The following is a 16380-nucleotide window of genomic DNA, read 5'->3' on the forward strand; positions in this document are numbered from 1 at the left end:
TGGGTCTATGATTCTGAAAGATGGCTCTGGCTCTTGTGGGGGGCAGGCAGTTGGGGAGGCCCACCAAAACTCAGTTGCTTCAGCAGGGAAATTATGCTGGTGTTAGGAAGGAGCGGGTGAGAGGTTGGATAAGAACCAATGGAGTAAGAAGTGGCAGATTTGACAGAGAATCCAGAGTTAAAACTGGATTCTGGTATTAGATGGGAGAATCTGGTAATAGTTTCCTTTCTTTTTTTTTTGGTACCAGGGATCGAACTTGGGTCCTTGTGCTTACGCAGCAGGCGGCAAAACCACTGAGCTAAATCCCTGGCCCTAGTAATAGATGACAAGGAAGTGGAGTAGGAAGTGGCAAGCTATTCCCAAGTCCCTATTCTGGGTATCAGAGAGCACAAGTGCTGACAGGTAACCTTTGCAGGAAGATATGAGACAAGAGAAGGATGGGAGACAATTTCAGTTTAGTTTTAGAGTTGTGGAGTGTGTGATCTCTTTGAAATACCCAAGAGATGCAGGAAAGCAGCTGGATTCACAAGTTTGTGTCTCAGAGAAGCCCTCTGGGTAGGAGATGTATGTTTGTAAGTCATCTATTGACACCCACTGGGGAGACCAAGATCACAAGAGGAAGGAGAGAGAGGAGGCTATGAAAAGCCCTGAGGAATGCCACAGTTTGGAAAAGGACAAAGAGCCAGCAAAGTCCCCACTATCTGGCCTTTTTCCCAAAGGCCTATCAAGAACGTGGAGCTGTGTGGATGACCACCCTAAGACACTTAAGTTGGTACACAGAAGTCGCTGATGACTGCAGCTTCTTAGACAAAGTTAAAGTGACAACAGGAAGACTCCAGTGTGGAGGAGTGAGTGAGAGAAAGAATTCAATTTTCTTTGTGAAGCATGAGGTGTGTTGTACACTGACAGTGGTGGTGGTGGGAGTTCTAGAAGTTTGAGGAGCATGGACAAAGTGTCTTTATAGTTTTAAATGAATGTCCTAAAAAGATATATTAAAGTCCTAATCCCTGGTACCAGTGAAATGACATTTTGTGGAAAGAGAATCTTTGCAGATGACAATAAGCTAAGACAAGGTCATTGGATGGGCATTAACAAATAATGACTGGTGTCCTTTTAAGAAGAACAGAAGAGGGCTGGGGATTTAGCTCAGTGGTTCTGCCGCCTGCCTCACAAGCAGAAGGACCCAAGTTCAATCCCCGGTACCAAAAAAAAAAAAAAAAAAAAAAGAGCAGAAGAGGAGCTGAGGTAGCTCAGTGGTAAGACTGCTTGCTCAGCATAAAAGTGAGGACCCAGGCTTGCTCTCTAGTTCTGAAAAAAGAGAGGGCAGAAGGGAGAGGGGGAGAGGAGAGGGAGAAGAAGGAGAGGGAGAAAGAGAAGGAGAAGAGAAGAAGAGACATGACACATAGACAAGAAGGCTATATGACACACCAGCAGGAGAAAATGGACTGATGTCTACAAGCCAAGGAACACCAAGGATTGCTTACCACAAAAGAAGCTAAGACAAGGGCATGAAAGAGATTTCAGAGACTGTGTCTCTGTCAATACTTTATACACGTCTGGCTGTAAGAGAATGAATTCCTATTGTTCAAGTCATCCAATTTGTGGTAACTTGTTACAGTAGCTGCAGAAAACTACTACAGATCAAATGGTCAATCTGAAGAGTCAAAGGAGGCAACAGGACAAGGGGTCAGGATCCACAAATGACACAAGGGCCCATGGACATGAACTGATTGTGAAATATACCTTAAGCATTCCTAAATATGTCTCCAAGTCTTAATGGCAGGAGTAAAACAACTGGACACATATTAGGGTTTTTATAATATTGGAAATCCAGATCCAGTGAGAACTTATGAGGAAAACGCCAGATTAAAGCTAATCTATGGGCCAGGGATGATTTAGCTCAGGGGTTTCACTGCCTGCTGCACAAGCACAAGGACCCGAGTTCGATCCCTGGTACCAAAAAAAAAAAAAAAAAAAGCTAATTTAACCCCTGCTTCAAGAACAAAAGAAAACCAAAAACCAGAAATTAGCACAGTCAGAATCATTGCTTCTAGTACTCACTTGTTCCAGATAGATATCCACACTGCCTCTTGAGGCTGCACTCATGGAAGCAACTGCCAGGAATGGGTGAACAGCATGCCAACTGATGTGGAAGGGTGATCCAACAGAATTCGGGGCTTTGATTTGGTGGTCAAAATAGAGAGCCATGATGAATCACAGACCTGGTCAGGGTTGAAACCTGCAAGGGAAAAAAAAAAATCAACCAAGAACGACTGTATACAGAATTATGAAAGGGTGACCAACCTACAATCATAAGATATTTGGCAATTTAAAAATGCTCCTGTGGACTGATCCTGGCAACATTATTGATAGAGCTTTCTAATAGGGAAAATAATGTAAAATTAGAAGAAAAGAAATGGACCTGGAATGATCCAGGGCCTAATGGGAAAGAATAAAGCCCACTCTCATTTAAAAAAAAAAAAAAAAGAAAAGATAAAAGAAAAAGCAAGAAAATGAAAGCAAGCAAGCTAGCCCTAAAAGGCCAGACTACACACACAATTATCATTTTTACTCTAATTATCATAAGGGCAATTTTTATCTCTATAGTTGCTTTTTAAGCAAAAATTTCTAACAAAGTAAAAGCAAACTGCCCCACAAGAGAATATATGCACAGTAAAGACTAGTAGTCAATTAAAAAAAAAAGGGAATATAACTCAAAACTAAGATCTGACTTCCAGGTGGTAGAGGACAGCGAGATTCCTTCATTTAGAATTGAGAACACAAAGCCACTGTACTTGTGGAGAAGATGAACATGTGTTACAAGAACTTAATTAATTAACTTAATCTCTTCTTCCTTTCAGACCTGAAAAGGATACAAATATCAACTCTTTTCAGGAGGGTAGGGTGGTGATGAAATGACAATCTGACTACTGCCCACCTTTTCACACTCAAGTCTGTAAGTGGAAGCTAAATGGCAGAGAAGAGAATGTTTGTGGGCTGGTTTGTCATCATTTAAAATGATTCAATCTCACACCCATTACAACAGCTACTATCAGCAACAAAACAAAACAAACCTCAAAAAACAGTATTGGTGAGATGTAGATAAACTGAAATCCTTGTGCACTGCTGGTAGGAGTGGAAAATGGTGAAAAACAATCTGTGAGTTCCTCAAAATATTAGAAACAGAATTACCATTTGATCCAACAATTCCATTTCTGAGTATATACTCAACTGATAGCAGGGACTTAAATTATATATACATATATACACCCTCATGTTCAGACAGCATTATTTACGATATCCAGGAAGTAGAAACAAACTAAATGTGTTTCCACAGAAGAATAGATAAACACAATGTAATCTATCCCACATCAAGGAATATTACTCAACCACAAAAAGGAAGGAAATTCTGGCACATGCTGAAAGGATACCCTGAAGACATTATGCCAGATGATGTACTTCTGACAACAAAGGACAAATACTGTATGGTTCACTCACAAAAGGCACCCAGCATAAAATCACAGAGAGAAAGTGGCACTCTGGCTGCCAAGACTTGAGGGGAGGACAGATGGATATAGAATTTGAGATGATGAGAAAGTTCCGGAGATGAATATGCTGACAGTGGCACATGCTATGAATGTGCTTAATCCCACTGAACTGTACAGTATAGGTAGGTGAAGAGGTTAAACCGATAAACTTTCAAATGGTTAAAATCACTTCCCCCTTCAGTGCTGGGGACCAAACTCAGGAAAAGTGGGCAAGTGCTTTACCAATGACCTACACTCAGCCTGAAAAATTAACCTTATTTTATATGTATATTTTCTTTTGTTTTGTCTAGACTGGCCTTAAATTCCCAGAGTTCCTCCTGCCTCAGCCTCCTGAGTGCTGGGATTACAGGCATGCACCACCATCCGTGGCTCTACATTATGTACATTTAATCACAATAAGAATTGTTCAAAAAATTAAAGACCTGTAAAGTTATATCAAGTGAGTAGGAAGTGGATTATGCTGCTTGCTTTTAGCAATCAATAGTTGTATGGGCGGACACTAGGAAGGCTCAGTTTCCATCTAGAGAAGGAAATGCTCTTTAATGAGAAGCTAGAAGCCACACAGCTACCAGTAAATGGTCACAGTTCAAATGTGGCCCTTTTCCCTAGAAATATTTGCCCTTAATACTAAAGAAAGTCACAAATTTAAAATTTATCTTATTATTATTATTTTTTTTTTGAGACAGGTCTTGCTTTGTAGATCAGGCTGACCTCAAATTTGCGATCCTCCTGCCTCAGCCTCTGGGAGTGCTGGGATTATGGGCATATGTCACCACGCCCAATTTAAAGTCACAATTTTTTTGGTACTGGGGATCGAACACAGGAACTTGCGCTTGTGAAGCAGGCGGTGGAACCACTGAGCTAAATCCCCAGGCCTAAAGTCACAATTTTTGAGGTTGTGATTTCATTACTATTAAGAGCACAAATCCAAGGCTGCTGGCAGAGTGAGCAGGTATGATCCCTAGGCTCTCACTGGACAGGGCCCTGCTTTCTTGAGTAATGTCATTAAAGAAATCTTCAAATCTATTAAAAATGAAAATACACCATATCAAAACCTGGGTGACTTTAAATAGCAATGGAAACCTTTTAATATTAGTTTTAAGGTGTTACTGTCAGACATTGGTCTAAATCCTGGGCTATGAAACATCTGTATTTAACAAGTATCCTCTGAAAAATGAGCGATATGCTAGTTTGATTGTGATGGATTATGACACAAATAAAATTATACCTGATTTCCCCTGTGTTTTTTATTTCTAGTGTCACATTGTAAGAACTACGAATGCTTATGCAAGATCTTTACAATATTTTCCTTCCTGCCTTGGGCTCTGCGCTAGACCTGCTCCTCCATATGTATTATTGTTTCGAGATGGAGTCTTGGTATCATTTCCCAGGCTCATCTTTAAGTCCTGGGCTCAAATGATCTTGTTTCAACCTCCCCCGAGTGCATGCCTGGCCCCATGTATTGTTTTGACTCATCAAATTATTTGTCCCAAGGTGGGGATATCAGAGCATTGCAGCCCCAAATAACAGTGCCTCTACACCGAATAGGCCTCAAAGCTGGCCACTGTGAAACACAGCTATAACTCCAGCTACTGAGGAGGCTGAGATGGGGATTCCTAGAGCCCAGGAGTTCTGAGTCCAGCGTGGACAACATAACAAGACCTGGCCTAAACAAAACAATGGATCTCAACATGGGAATTCCATATAAAGATATTTATGAAAAAGGAAAGATGTTTTCTTTTTTTTTTTGGTACTGGGGATCGAACTCGTGACCTTGTGCTTGTGAGGCAGGCGGTGGAATCACTGAGCTAAATCCCGGGTCCCTTCTTTTTTTTGAGACAAGGTCTTGCTACGTTATCCAGGATGGCCTCTAATTTACAATTCTCCTGCCCTGGCCTCTGGAGAGCCGGTATTATGCCACACTGTCCAGAGGAAACGTGTTCTTGATAGTTTGTTACTTGTAAGAAGTGGGTTACAGGACAGCTCTGAATGAGTCTATTTTTATACAATGTATAATTGTCCAATATTCCTTTCACTTGCATCTTAACAAGTTTCTACCATCTGTATTATTCGTATAATAAAGTTACCAAAGTACAACCAAAGAAGCAAACAGGTAACAACAGATATGAATGGCAACCTATTAATGACCTCCGTTCAGAAACAATTACACTTCCTTTTCTTAAAACAAGCTCCCAAAATCTAAGACACAAAACTGTCTCAAATGCCAAACTTTGAGGAAAAGGAAAACCATTTCACTTTCTAACACATTGACTCCTCTCACCTATAGGTGTCCAATATCCTCAGGGCCTAAGGGCCTCCAATAACTTTTGGGAAAGTTTCTTAAGCTCACTCAACCAAGGGAACATGGTAATCAAGCTTTAAGAAGCGCTACTCGTCGGTTACAGTGTAAGGAACTTAAGGATGGACTTCATCGTAGACTTTCAGGGACCACCCTACAAAGTCTCACTCCAGTGCAAGGGTCACCGGTTGAATCTAGCGGACATGACTGAAAAGCCATGAGTGGCGGCTGGTACACCATTATCCACTCTGGCCCAGGGTATCGTTTAACCAACCCAGATATTGTTGGCAAAGCACAGGATGTTTTATTTTCTTGTTGTCTTCCAGACCTCGTGGACAGCGCTGCAATACCCACCCCACTGCCTCCACCCAGAGGGACCCGCACGACAGAGCCTTGGGACTGGGCCCAGTGGTGACAAGCCCGTGCCAAGGGGGCCGTTTCGTCTTTATGGGGCCGCGAGGGAAGGCAGGATTGGAGACTAGCAGGCTTACCACCGTCCTCACCCAGTCCAGGCCCGGGGGCTCCCCACCCTGCCCCTAGCCTCTTAGCCATCGCCCCCGGAGATCACTCACCCCGGCTGAGCCGCCGCGCCGTCTGCGTTGCCAGGACAACGCCGCGTAAGAAAAGCGGAAACAGCCGAAGGATGGCGACGTGCTGCCGAGGCTGCTCGAAGCGCCCGGAAATCGAAAAGAGCCGAGGGCGGTCGGCAGCGCTCGGCGGGCCTTTGGCCCAAAGCCCCGCCCGAACAGAGCCACTGGGCTGGCGAGCAGCAGGCCAGAGGGAGTTCTTGCTTGGGCCCGAGCGGGTGACGGGGACAGTTCTGGTCCGGGGCCAGCAGCGTCTCTCGCCTTGTCCCCTTTAACTTTTCGCAGGTCAGCGGCCGGTTTCTCGGGAGCCTCCGCCGCGTCTCCTCAGACGAGAAGGTATGACTGCTTCCCTGAGACCTCCAGAGAGCAGTCGGCGGGGGACCCGTGGGCGAGCCTTGGGGCCAGGCAGCGGCCTGAAAACTGCCGCGCTGTCTGAAACAGACGCAGCACTGTGCACGTTGCTGATAGGCGTAATAACAAGAGGGGAAGGATCTTGTTTTTCCAACCCCACTTTATAAACACTACGGTTTCAAAAATACTCCATCGCCGCGACGAGGAAAAGTGACTATCAGCTACACTAGCTGGAGAATGTTCGTCCTTTTAGATGCGCTTCCATACTAACTTGTCGCTGCCCGGCTTCGCGCGCGATTCCAGACGCGGCGCTGAGGCGGCGTTTTCTTCTCACGCATCCGTCAACAAGGATGCAGCCTATCACAGCGTGGCCGCTGACTCTATTGGCTGTCGATTCGCCAATCCAGAGAGACGCACGGATCGCACGGGCGCGAGGTTGGCGTCACAACACGCCTCGCGTCGCGGGCCCGCCTCCGAATTTGTGCGTGCGAGCGCGCGCGGCCGCCTCCGGCCAATGGGAACGCCGCTGGGGGGGGAGCGTTCGTTGGAGCGCTCAGGCGTGCTCGCTCCCGCGAATGACGCCCGTCCCGCCCCGCCCCGGCGCCGTCTCCGCGTCCTCAGCGGCCGCCGTAGCCGGAACTGAGCTGAGCGCGGCGGGCCGGTCCTCCGAGGAGGGGTGGCGGTACCACCGGCGCCCGCAGTCCCGCGAGTCGCGCGCCGGCCTGTGGAGCGGACGTGCGGGGCGAGCGCCGCTCGGCGACCGTGTCTCACTCACAAACACTAGCCCGGCGGCGCAGCATCGCACAGCCGACACTGCCCAGCCTGGCCGGTTCTGCCGGCGCCAGCGGAGGCCCGGGGAGCCAGGCTGCTGTGAAGCGTGGATGAAAAAGGTGATGGCAGGCTGGCCGGTGGGCTCAGGGTGCGCGGGGCTCGAGTCCGAGAGCGGGCAGGCAACAGTCTTTTCAGGAGTTGTGAGCTCGCCACCTGAGACAGGACAAAGGGTGTGGGGCCAGACCGAGACCCGCCGAGTCGGTGCTTCTCGCCGTCAGGAAGTGACGGGGTTCGGTGCCGACTCTTCTCCTGGTCCCCGCCGCAGGGAATGACCGGGTGCCATCGGCCCGGCCCACGTCGAGTGGACCTTGTTGTGGCTGGGGGTTCTGCTTGGCCGTTGGGGCAGTACTGGTTCTGGGAGTGGACCTTCCTACTCAGAAGCCATGGAGAGGCCTTGGAGGACTTAGGGCTTGAGCTAGGGAAATGGAGATGGCTTGATGAGTGAAGAGTGAGAAGTCCTGTGCCGTGGAGCTCTTTGGTCCGGTTGTGTTTTGGATAGTTATGTTCTGTGGCAGGGTTTTATAAAACTAGCATGCTAAAAAGATCGGTTCCCACAGGTAAGAACCACTGCACACCATTTTGTGGCAGACGCAGCAATCGTGTTGTTCCCTTGAATTTTGCCCACGTTCCCGTTTTTCTGAGCGGTCCTTGTCCGTCCTCCTGTGTTTGGGCCTCAGTGTTGTGCCTCGCTCTCATTTTCCTCTTCAATGGGAACGGTCCTCTCTCCACAGGGTGTGGTAAGCTGAAGGTCCAAATCCGTTGAGAAATGGAATGTTTCGCGTTTTATGCATTGTTCTGTCTGCTCTTGACGTGTCGGTGTGCACCTGATTCTTAGTTTATTTTGAGTGGTCATGTCCTTTGGCTGCCAGAATTTTTGGCCATTGCATTTAACGCGATACTGGGTACCAGTTAATGCAACAGTTTTATTGTTACTGAGAGTGTTTACACAATTTGCTTTTTCTCATTATTGCAATTGGATCAGGACAAAACTGCTATCACTTTCCTGGGTATCCCCAACCTGTTCCACGAAATGACCCCCTTTGTTGCACTGGTGTTTGCAGATCCTCACAACAGCGCGTATACCCCGCCCCGGGAAAAGGCTCCCGGGTAACGGTGCCTGTCACTGCGGGCCAGCCGGGGGGAAGGCAGCATCGTGGCCGTGGGGTGGGCGGCGGAGCCCTCACGCGGGTGAGCAGGCGTGCCCTGCTCCTGGCTGGCGGGCCAGGCTCCGAGGGCCGAGGGCCGAGGGCCGTTGCTGGGCAAGTGCGCAGCTGGAGGCCATCGCGTTGGACGAGGCCAGGCAGTGAAGGGCAGCGAGGAAGGAGAAGAGGCACAGGCTCGGCCATGAGATCGGTCCTGTGGAATGGGTGGTGGGGTCAGTGGGACCCCACGGGGCCGTGGTTGGGCCTGGCCGTTTAGTCCTGGTTGGCGGGCCTGGGCAGGGGGCGTCCCGGGCGCGGGGCTGGGTGGGTCCGGGTCTGGCATGGTGTGGGCCAAGGCAAGTGGGTTCTGGTCCGGCGCGGTGCGGGCCGACAGGCAGGCGGGCGGGCGGCGCTGGAACAAACAACGGCCGCCATGTTGAGGCCCGGCGGTAAACTTCTGCCTGGAGCCGCCTCACCGCCCCTCGCCCTCTCTCTGCCGCAGAATGACAGTGAAGTTGGGCGACGCCGGCAGCGGGGAGGAAGGGCTCAAGAAGCTGGGGAAGAGATCGGCTGATGAGGAGTCCCTGGAAGGAGAGGGGGCCGGTGGCGCAGACGCGGCCGAGGACGGCAGAGGCACAAAGAGGGAAGAACCGACCTCACGGGCCGGCGGCGCCTCCGCGCCCCCTGAGGGGCCACAGGCGCCGTCTCCACCACAGGGGAGCCCCCAGGACCAGCACCACTTCCTCAGGTCCAGTGTGCGGCCGCAGAGCAAGAGGCCCAGGAAGGACTCGCCCTGCATGGTGGGGAGCGCCGGCCCCAGCAGCTCTGGACCCCGAGGGAAAGGTAAGTGATTCAGCCGCCCAAATATGGTCTGCTGCAAGGAGCCCCTCTTCCCCCAGTCCACCCACATACCCACCAATGGTGGGACCCTCTCACGGTACTTTGGAGAGGCACGTGTCCCCTCTTTCCTCCTAGGAGGCTGTTACTTAACTTTTTACACTAAGTGAAAAGGCAATGAGTGCTCTTTCTTTGGGCAAGTGAAACAGATTTCCAAAGGATCTTTGACCACTTTCTTTGGGTGAGTGTTTCAAACTGCAAACAATAGTTTAGAAATGGGAAAAGAGTAAGTGTGTGCTCTATCTCCTTCCCAGATTCCAGGTGGTGGGAACGCAACAAATGAACTGGCTTTTGAAACTCATTGGGGAAAGACTGATAAAATGTCCAAAATGAATGATGCCAGGGCTGACTTTGGTTCATTGTCCTCTTCTCAAGTGTACCTGGCTTGAAAGTATGAATGGTACAGAGATGGGGCCCTTAGACTTTCAATTGAGGTTTACTTGGCACTGCAGAAAGGATCATTCCTGGGTTGGTAGGTGATGAAAACAACTGTGGCCTGGTATCACTCAGTAATACTCTGTGGTACTTGTCCTTTTGAGGGTGTTGAAACTATTACTGCCTTACTGGGGCCCCTACCAAAGTAATAAAAGCAGGTGTTCTTTTTTGTTCTCCATGTGCTCATACTTCCTTCTTTTCTGCTTTTAATCTATTTATATTTCAGCATTGTGATTTTTAACTTTGCAGGTAAATTGCTCTAACATTCTTGTTTCAAAGTTTGCAGCATTTTTATAGATATTATATATAACATGAATTTCCAGTGAGTTTTGCATAGAAAAAAAAAACTTCCACTTAGTTCCTTCAGAAATGTTAATTTAAATTTATTAAATGGTCCTGGTAGTTTTTATTTATTTATTTTTGAGACAGGGTCTCACTATTTAGTTCAGGCTGGCTTTGAGCTCACTATGTAGCCCAGGCTAGCCCCAAACTAGAAACGACCTGCCTGCCTCAGCCTCCCAAATGCTGAGATTACAGGCATGTGCCACCACACCTGGCCATTTTTAAAAGAAAATATTTCAAGAGCTAACAGAGAACCAATTTTGTACCTCTGTTCTAAATATGTCCCATTACATTCACTTCTACCTCATTCTCAACTGAAGAGGGCTGGCCTCTGGACTTGTGGCGTTACTAATTGATAAAGAATTTTGGTGTAAGTGCACTTGAAGATATAAGTATAAGGAAATGTATGTTTCAGAAATTAAAACTTGCTTCATGCAAGTTATTTTGGTGTGAAAATTGCTGATTGGTTAGAAAAACATTAATTTGCTTTACTGGCCTTGGTTGTTTTCTAAAAAGTAACTTTTTACTGATAGTTACAGGTGGGCCCAAGTTCTTTGAGTATGTGTTCAGCTTCAGTAAGCCTTTTGGACACCTTTGTTGCTGCTGCTTTCAGAAGTTCTGGACCTGGAGTATCACTGGCATCCATACATAGTCCCATCTCCTTGGCCAGCTGACCTCTGCTCATTTGACCTATCAGATTTGTTTTTTCATCAGATAGATGTCCCCACCTATGAAAAGGAAGAGTAACAGCTGCTGTGCCCTTTTGAAGTATGGCTGCTGGGATGGAATGAGGTATACTTGTACAGGGTCCCTTGTGCATAAGGTGAAGGTGAAGGCGCACTGAAACCTTAGTGTCTAGGTGGATTAGAGGGTAGCAAGGTGATGAGGGGAGGTTTGCTCTTATTCCTGGAGTTGAGGGGCTCACTCCGGGGAGGCTTCCTGGTTAACCTTTTGCTTAGCTCATCAGTGCTTCTGTTTCTGATTTTTGGCTCCAGTATGTGGCTTAGAGATTGATTTAATTCTCTTTTGATATTAGTAAATTGAAAATTTGTTAGAATTTGTGTTCCTTGGAATTTGTGTTCCTTGGAATTTCTCTGTTTTACTATTTTAGCAAGCAAATACATCCTTAAGTTATTACTAAAACTCAACTGTAACCATGCTTTTAGGAGTGGGAAATATATCTCCTCTGCATTCAGAATTTTTCAGCTAGTATTAAGCTTCCTGCTAAGGCCTTCTCTTGGTTGCCCTTAGTTCACAGTTTACTTGGACTCTGCAGATATTTCACCATGCCCTGGATGTACCACATCAGGCTTCAGGGATATTGCTCCTTGGTCGTCGCTTTCATCAGCCATCAGATGGCCAGGTGTGAGAGTGTCCTCCATGCACACGATCCAGCCAACCTGTGGAAACAGTTCTTTGGAGAAACATTTCCTTATAGACTGGAAATCTCCACCTGGAGTGGTGACCAGGGGTCAACAGGAAATGAGCAATACTTGGATTTTTCAGTTTCTCACTTGGAAAAAATGTAACTTCCATGTGTGCAAAGAAAGGTCACAGCTGATCAGTTGGTAGCCCCTTTGCTTGCTTGCTTCCTTTCTTGCCAATTTCAATCCTAATGGGCATTTGGAGGAAAGGACTTGTGGAGAAAATGGAGGTCCCCCTTGTTGGCCTTTTTCTACACAACTGCTTTCTTTTTTTGAGTCTGTAAGAATAGACTCTTCAGTTGACTTCAGTAATAAATAATTTTTTTGTAGTATGATTCTAGCTCTTTTTTTTTTTTTTTTTTAAGTGTTTTTGAGACAGGGTCTCACTGTATAGTTCAGACTGGCCTTGGACTCACTATTATGTAGCCCATGCTGGCCTTGAACTTGCTGCTGTCCTCTGCCTCAGCCTCCTGAGTGCTGGTATTATACGTATGTACCACCACACCCAGCAATTCTAGATCTTTTTTGAATTGATAAAGTGACTGTAGCTAAGACTTAGTGACAGTATGTCAGCATTTTACCCATTTATAACTTTGCTTTTGAATGGGTGAAGAAAGGCAACATTGTTTAAATCTCATGCTCAACCTAAACAGGGTAAGCTGCAAACCAGAAGTCAGTGGATCTGTTTGATTCTTCCAGCAATCTTACACTGCCAAAAAGATCCAAGGATGCATTTGGGACCAAACCTAGAATTTCAGAGACTGTAACTCAGAATTTCAAAGCCGAAGTCCACAGAATCTGGGTCAGGAGACAGAAGTCCTTTTGCCTTCTCTCATGGCTGACCCTGGGCAAACTAGTCTCTTTTTCTATTTCTTTGTCTATAAGTAGTGATAATATGAGATTCTGTGTAATACTTGGCTACTTGTAGCTTCTAGATATTTTTAAAATGTCTTTAGTCAGCTCTGGGAACACTGGTACTGTACTGAAAAGAGGTTTGCACCAGCAGTCGGGATCTGGCTTTTACCCTAGAGCTGCCAACATGGCTGGTTCACTTGTGTGGCAAAGGGAAAGTTGTTAATATGCCTGAACTCTAGGTTCTTTACTTTTAAAATGAGTCAGGTAATCTTGTAGCTGAGAGCTGCTCTTACCTAAACATTCAGGGATGAGGGATTCAGCTATGTACATGAGTCTTGGATTCCATGTGTTCTCAAGAGAGCATCCTGGAAGGTAGATTTGCTGAAATCACCATAGTTCTGTGTTTGATAGGCCTCTGCCTACCCCTTGGTAGTACCCTAGGAGAGCTCCAGTCAGGGAGTAGCCAAAGTGCTACTCTCCTTTGTCCAGATGAGCAGCTGTGCATGGCACCTGGTACTGGTTCCTCCTTGTCTGTACTGTGTTCAGTTTCATTGGCTCTTCGTCAGGTGCTTGTGCTGGGCAGGGCTGGCTGGGTGAGATTCAGCAGTGCATGCTGCAAAGTCCTAGCTTCCATCCTCTGAAGGAAAGACACATCACATCATGGAAGGATCACTGTGGATCATCGAGGAACACTGTGGTTCCTCTCTAGTCCAATCTAGTAAAGTTTACTGGATTTAGATACTGTAAGGGGAGTCTGCTATGGCCTTACTTGGGCAGTGACATCAAGCTGTGATGAAAGCTCTCAGATCTGTATCATAGAAGAGGAAGAACCAGGGACTCTGCCCTACTCATATATATTCCCTGTGATGCTGAGGACACTGGAGGACAGCCACCCAAGCATGTGGTCTCGTTCAAGGACCCAGACCCACCTGTGTGGCTCAGGCCACTTTAGAGGGTGGTCATGATGGCACTATGCAGAATGAAGAGGAAAATATCTTTCCACTAAGGTTCTTAATAAATTATGAAGCACAAATTTATACAAATTATATTTGCCTCGTGGAAGATTGATAAAAAAGTAACATAATATCTGATTATTTGAAAGCTTAGCTAATTTTCAAATGAATTTTTTTTTAAAGTTAAAATGAGTGTAATTTCCATGGTGGCTTACTGTCTTTGTGGAATTCTCTTTTGGCAATGAAGTATACTTTAGGATTTCGATTTTTGTGTCTTATTTTGGATCGTATAGGGACATGAAAGATGATTTAAATAGTAAAGTCATAAACTGAAATTTAATGTTGTCACAAATAATGATATAGAGAGCCTTTTGTCACATCAGGTAACCATGGTGTTTTTAGCACTAAAGAACTATGTGAGAATATCAAGGAAAGAAGTCATGTTCCCAAGAGCTTTTGTTTTCATAGGGATAACAGCTTTCCTGTAGAAGACAATCAGAAAATTTTCACAGTACTACATAAAAAAGGCAGATATTTTCATAGAAATAATGAGGCTTTAGTTGTGTTTCTCTCACATATTTATGGAGAAGTGGGAAGATCTTCAAGGGAGGCTGGTCATAGTCTGAATATATCAGAGGGGGCTGAGCCTTGCAGGTGCCAAAGACAGGAGGCCCAGTGGAAGGAAAGCATTCTTGTTGAGACAATGTGCATGGCCCTTGGATGAGAACTGTGCTCATTTTCAGAGCACAAGAGGACATCTTGTAGGCACGCTGGAGAATATGAATGGCATCTCCAGAGACAGGTTGATTAGTGAACGTTGGGAGGGATCCTTGTTCATTTGTTGAACACCTGCCATGGGAATCAAGCAGCAGTGCTGTGGGTGAATGACAGCAGAGTTGAGCCAGTGGGCGGTGTTTACATTCTTCCATTGAGGAAGCCCTTACTGAGATTTGCTTGCTTAAAGCTTTCTCCTTGGTTAGGATTCCCTCAGTCACACCTAGGGCTCTGAAAGTAGAGCTACTGCAACTGGGCTGACATGAATGTCCTGTGTTTGAGTAAGACACTGAGCCCTAGGAGATCCTTCTTAAACATTTGCCTTCCTGCCTTGATCCTGGCTTATGTAAGGTAGCCATGTTAATTTCTTAGGGGTTTGTGCCATTCTCAGCCCCAGTGGAGGACACATCCCTGTGCCAAATTTGGGAATGAATGAGCCTGGAGGCATACTTCTATGAAAATATCTCAGAGTGGACCTAGGGAATGAGAGACTTCTGGGTCACTGTGACAGTCACTGCATTCCTTGCACTTGTTTGGGCTTCTGTTCCGGATTATAGTGTTTCTCGCCCTTGACAGAAAGCTTACAAAACACAGAAGGATAACCCCAGGACAATGAATGTTATAATATATGGTAGATTGTCATAGATTGTAATGATGTTCTCTGTATCATACCTAAATTAAATCACAAAATTTTTAAAATTTTAGTATAATTTTTCAAGAGGTAGAAAACAAGCTGGCATAGTGGGGCATCTCATAATTCTAGCACTGTGAGAGGCTGAGGCAGAAGAATTGGAAATTTGAGCTCAGCCTGATATTTAGCGGCTTAGCAAGATCCTGTCTCAAAATTTAGGGCTAGGGGTTTGGCTCAGTTGTTCCTCTGCCTGCCTTGCAAGCGCAGGGTCCTGAGTTTGATCCCCGGTACCAAACAAACAAAATTTTAAAAAACGTTGGCAATGTATCTCAGTCTGAAGGCCCTAGGTTCAATCTCCAGTACTACCTCCACCAAAAGAAAAGAAGAAAATTCAGAGCCGCATTTCTTGTCATTCATTAGCCATGTAGAATTGGGTGAGTCTTTTGTTTTTGTTTGACTTTTTTTTTTGGTGTCAGGATCAAACTTGGGACCGTGCGCTTGCAAGGCAGGCAGTGGCACCACTGAGCTAAATCTCTGGCCCTTGTTTTTATTTTTTTGAGACAGAATCTTGCTGTGAAGTTCAGGCTGGCCTTGAACTCACTATGTAGTTGAGGTTGGCCTTGAATTTGAAGTGATCCTCCTTTGTGCTGGGATTACAGGTGTGTACCACCATGCCCAGCAGGGTGAGTTGTTTCATCTCTTGATTTTCTTAACTTTTACAAACTGAGGGAGGGACCTCAAGATCATGTCTCCTCTACTGTAAAACCTTGAATTCTGTAGTTTTATAGGTAATGAAGCAGCAGCCACCATGATGTTGTGTTGGTTCAAAAGGAACAGGGTGGCACATACAGCCCAATGTAGAAGGTGTCTGTGGTGAGTTATAGGGACAGGGCTGGGTTTCCAGTGTGAGGACTGGGCTCAGGCTTGTTTCTTGCTGTCTGGGTGATCTTGTGGCTTTCATGCTTTGTCAGCCTTAATTTCCCCATTTCTAAAATGGAACTGTATCTATGCATTGTGAGGATGAGGTGAAGTTGTCCAGTTGAATGTGTTTTGAAGATGCTGTTGAAATACATGTTCTGTTATTCTGAGGCCTGCTTGGTACTGAGAAGCTGTTTGGCTTCATGAATGAGCTACTTCATCTGTGCCATTTGGAAACTTGGATGATTTTGTCTTCCTAAGGTGGTATGAGGGCGTGGATGATGTGTGCAAGATGTACAGAAGAGGGCAGGTGGTCTTTCTTTTCGGGATGTAGGTAGGGCAAGAGGATTGTCAGCGAGGAAAGCAAGCCAGGCCATGTGGCTGTGTCCCTCA

The 16380-nt window shown here is 46.2% G+C and overlaps 2 protein-coding genes across 7 annotated transcripts in view; one reads left to right on the forward strand and one right to left on the reverse strand.

The window, feature by feature from the left end:
- Ift140 (intraflagellar transport 140) overlaps positions 1-7116 on the reverse strand; it is a 95802-nt gene extending 88686 nt beyond the window's left edge. For both annotated transcript variants that reach the window (XM_004873746.4, XM_004873744.4), the window contains exons 1-2: positions 6420-7116; positions 2062-2239 (exon numbers count right to left, since the gene is read on the reverse strand). In XM_004873746.4, coding sequence (XP_004873803.1) covers positions 2062-2208 — 147 coding nt within the window. In that variant the 5' untranslated portion in view covers positions 2209-2239; positions 6420-7116. The remainder of the gene's footprint in view (positions 1-2061; positions 2240-6419) is intronic.
- A 282-nt stretch (positions 7117-7398) lies between these two features.
- The window catches only part of Cramp1 (cramped chromatin regulator 1), a 63460-nt gene continuing 54478 nt past the window's right edge, over positions 7399-16380 (forward strand). For 3 of the 5 annotated variants that reach the window (XM_021251397.2, XM_004873748.3, XM_004873751.3), the window contains exons 1-2: positions 7399-7675; positions 9261-9601. In XM_021251397.2, coding sequence (XP_021107056.1) covers positions 9262-9601 — 340 coding nt within the window. In that variant the 5' untranslated portion in view covers positions 7399-7675; position 9261. The other 2 variants (XM_021251400.2, XM_021251398.2) reach the window with 2 other exon arrangements.

This window comes from Heterocephalus glaber, unplaced genomic scaffold, assembly GCF_053883595.1.
Source record: "Heterocephalus glaber isolate CG9 unplaced genomic scaffold, H.glaber_assembly_v1.0 deba00001781, whole genome shotgun sequence".
In the NCBI taxonomy this organism is placed as follows: domain Eukaryota; kingdom Metazoa; phylum Chordata; class Mammalia; order Rodentia; family Bathyergidae; genus Heterocephalus; species Heterocephalus glaber.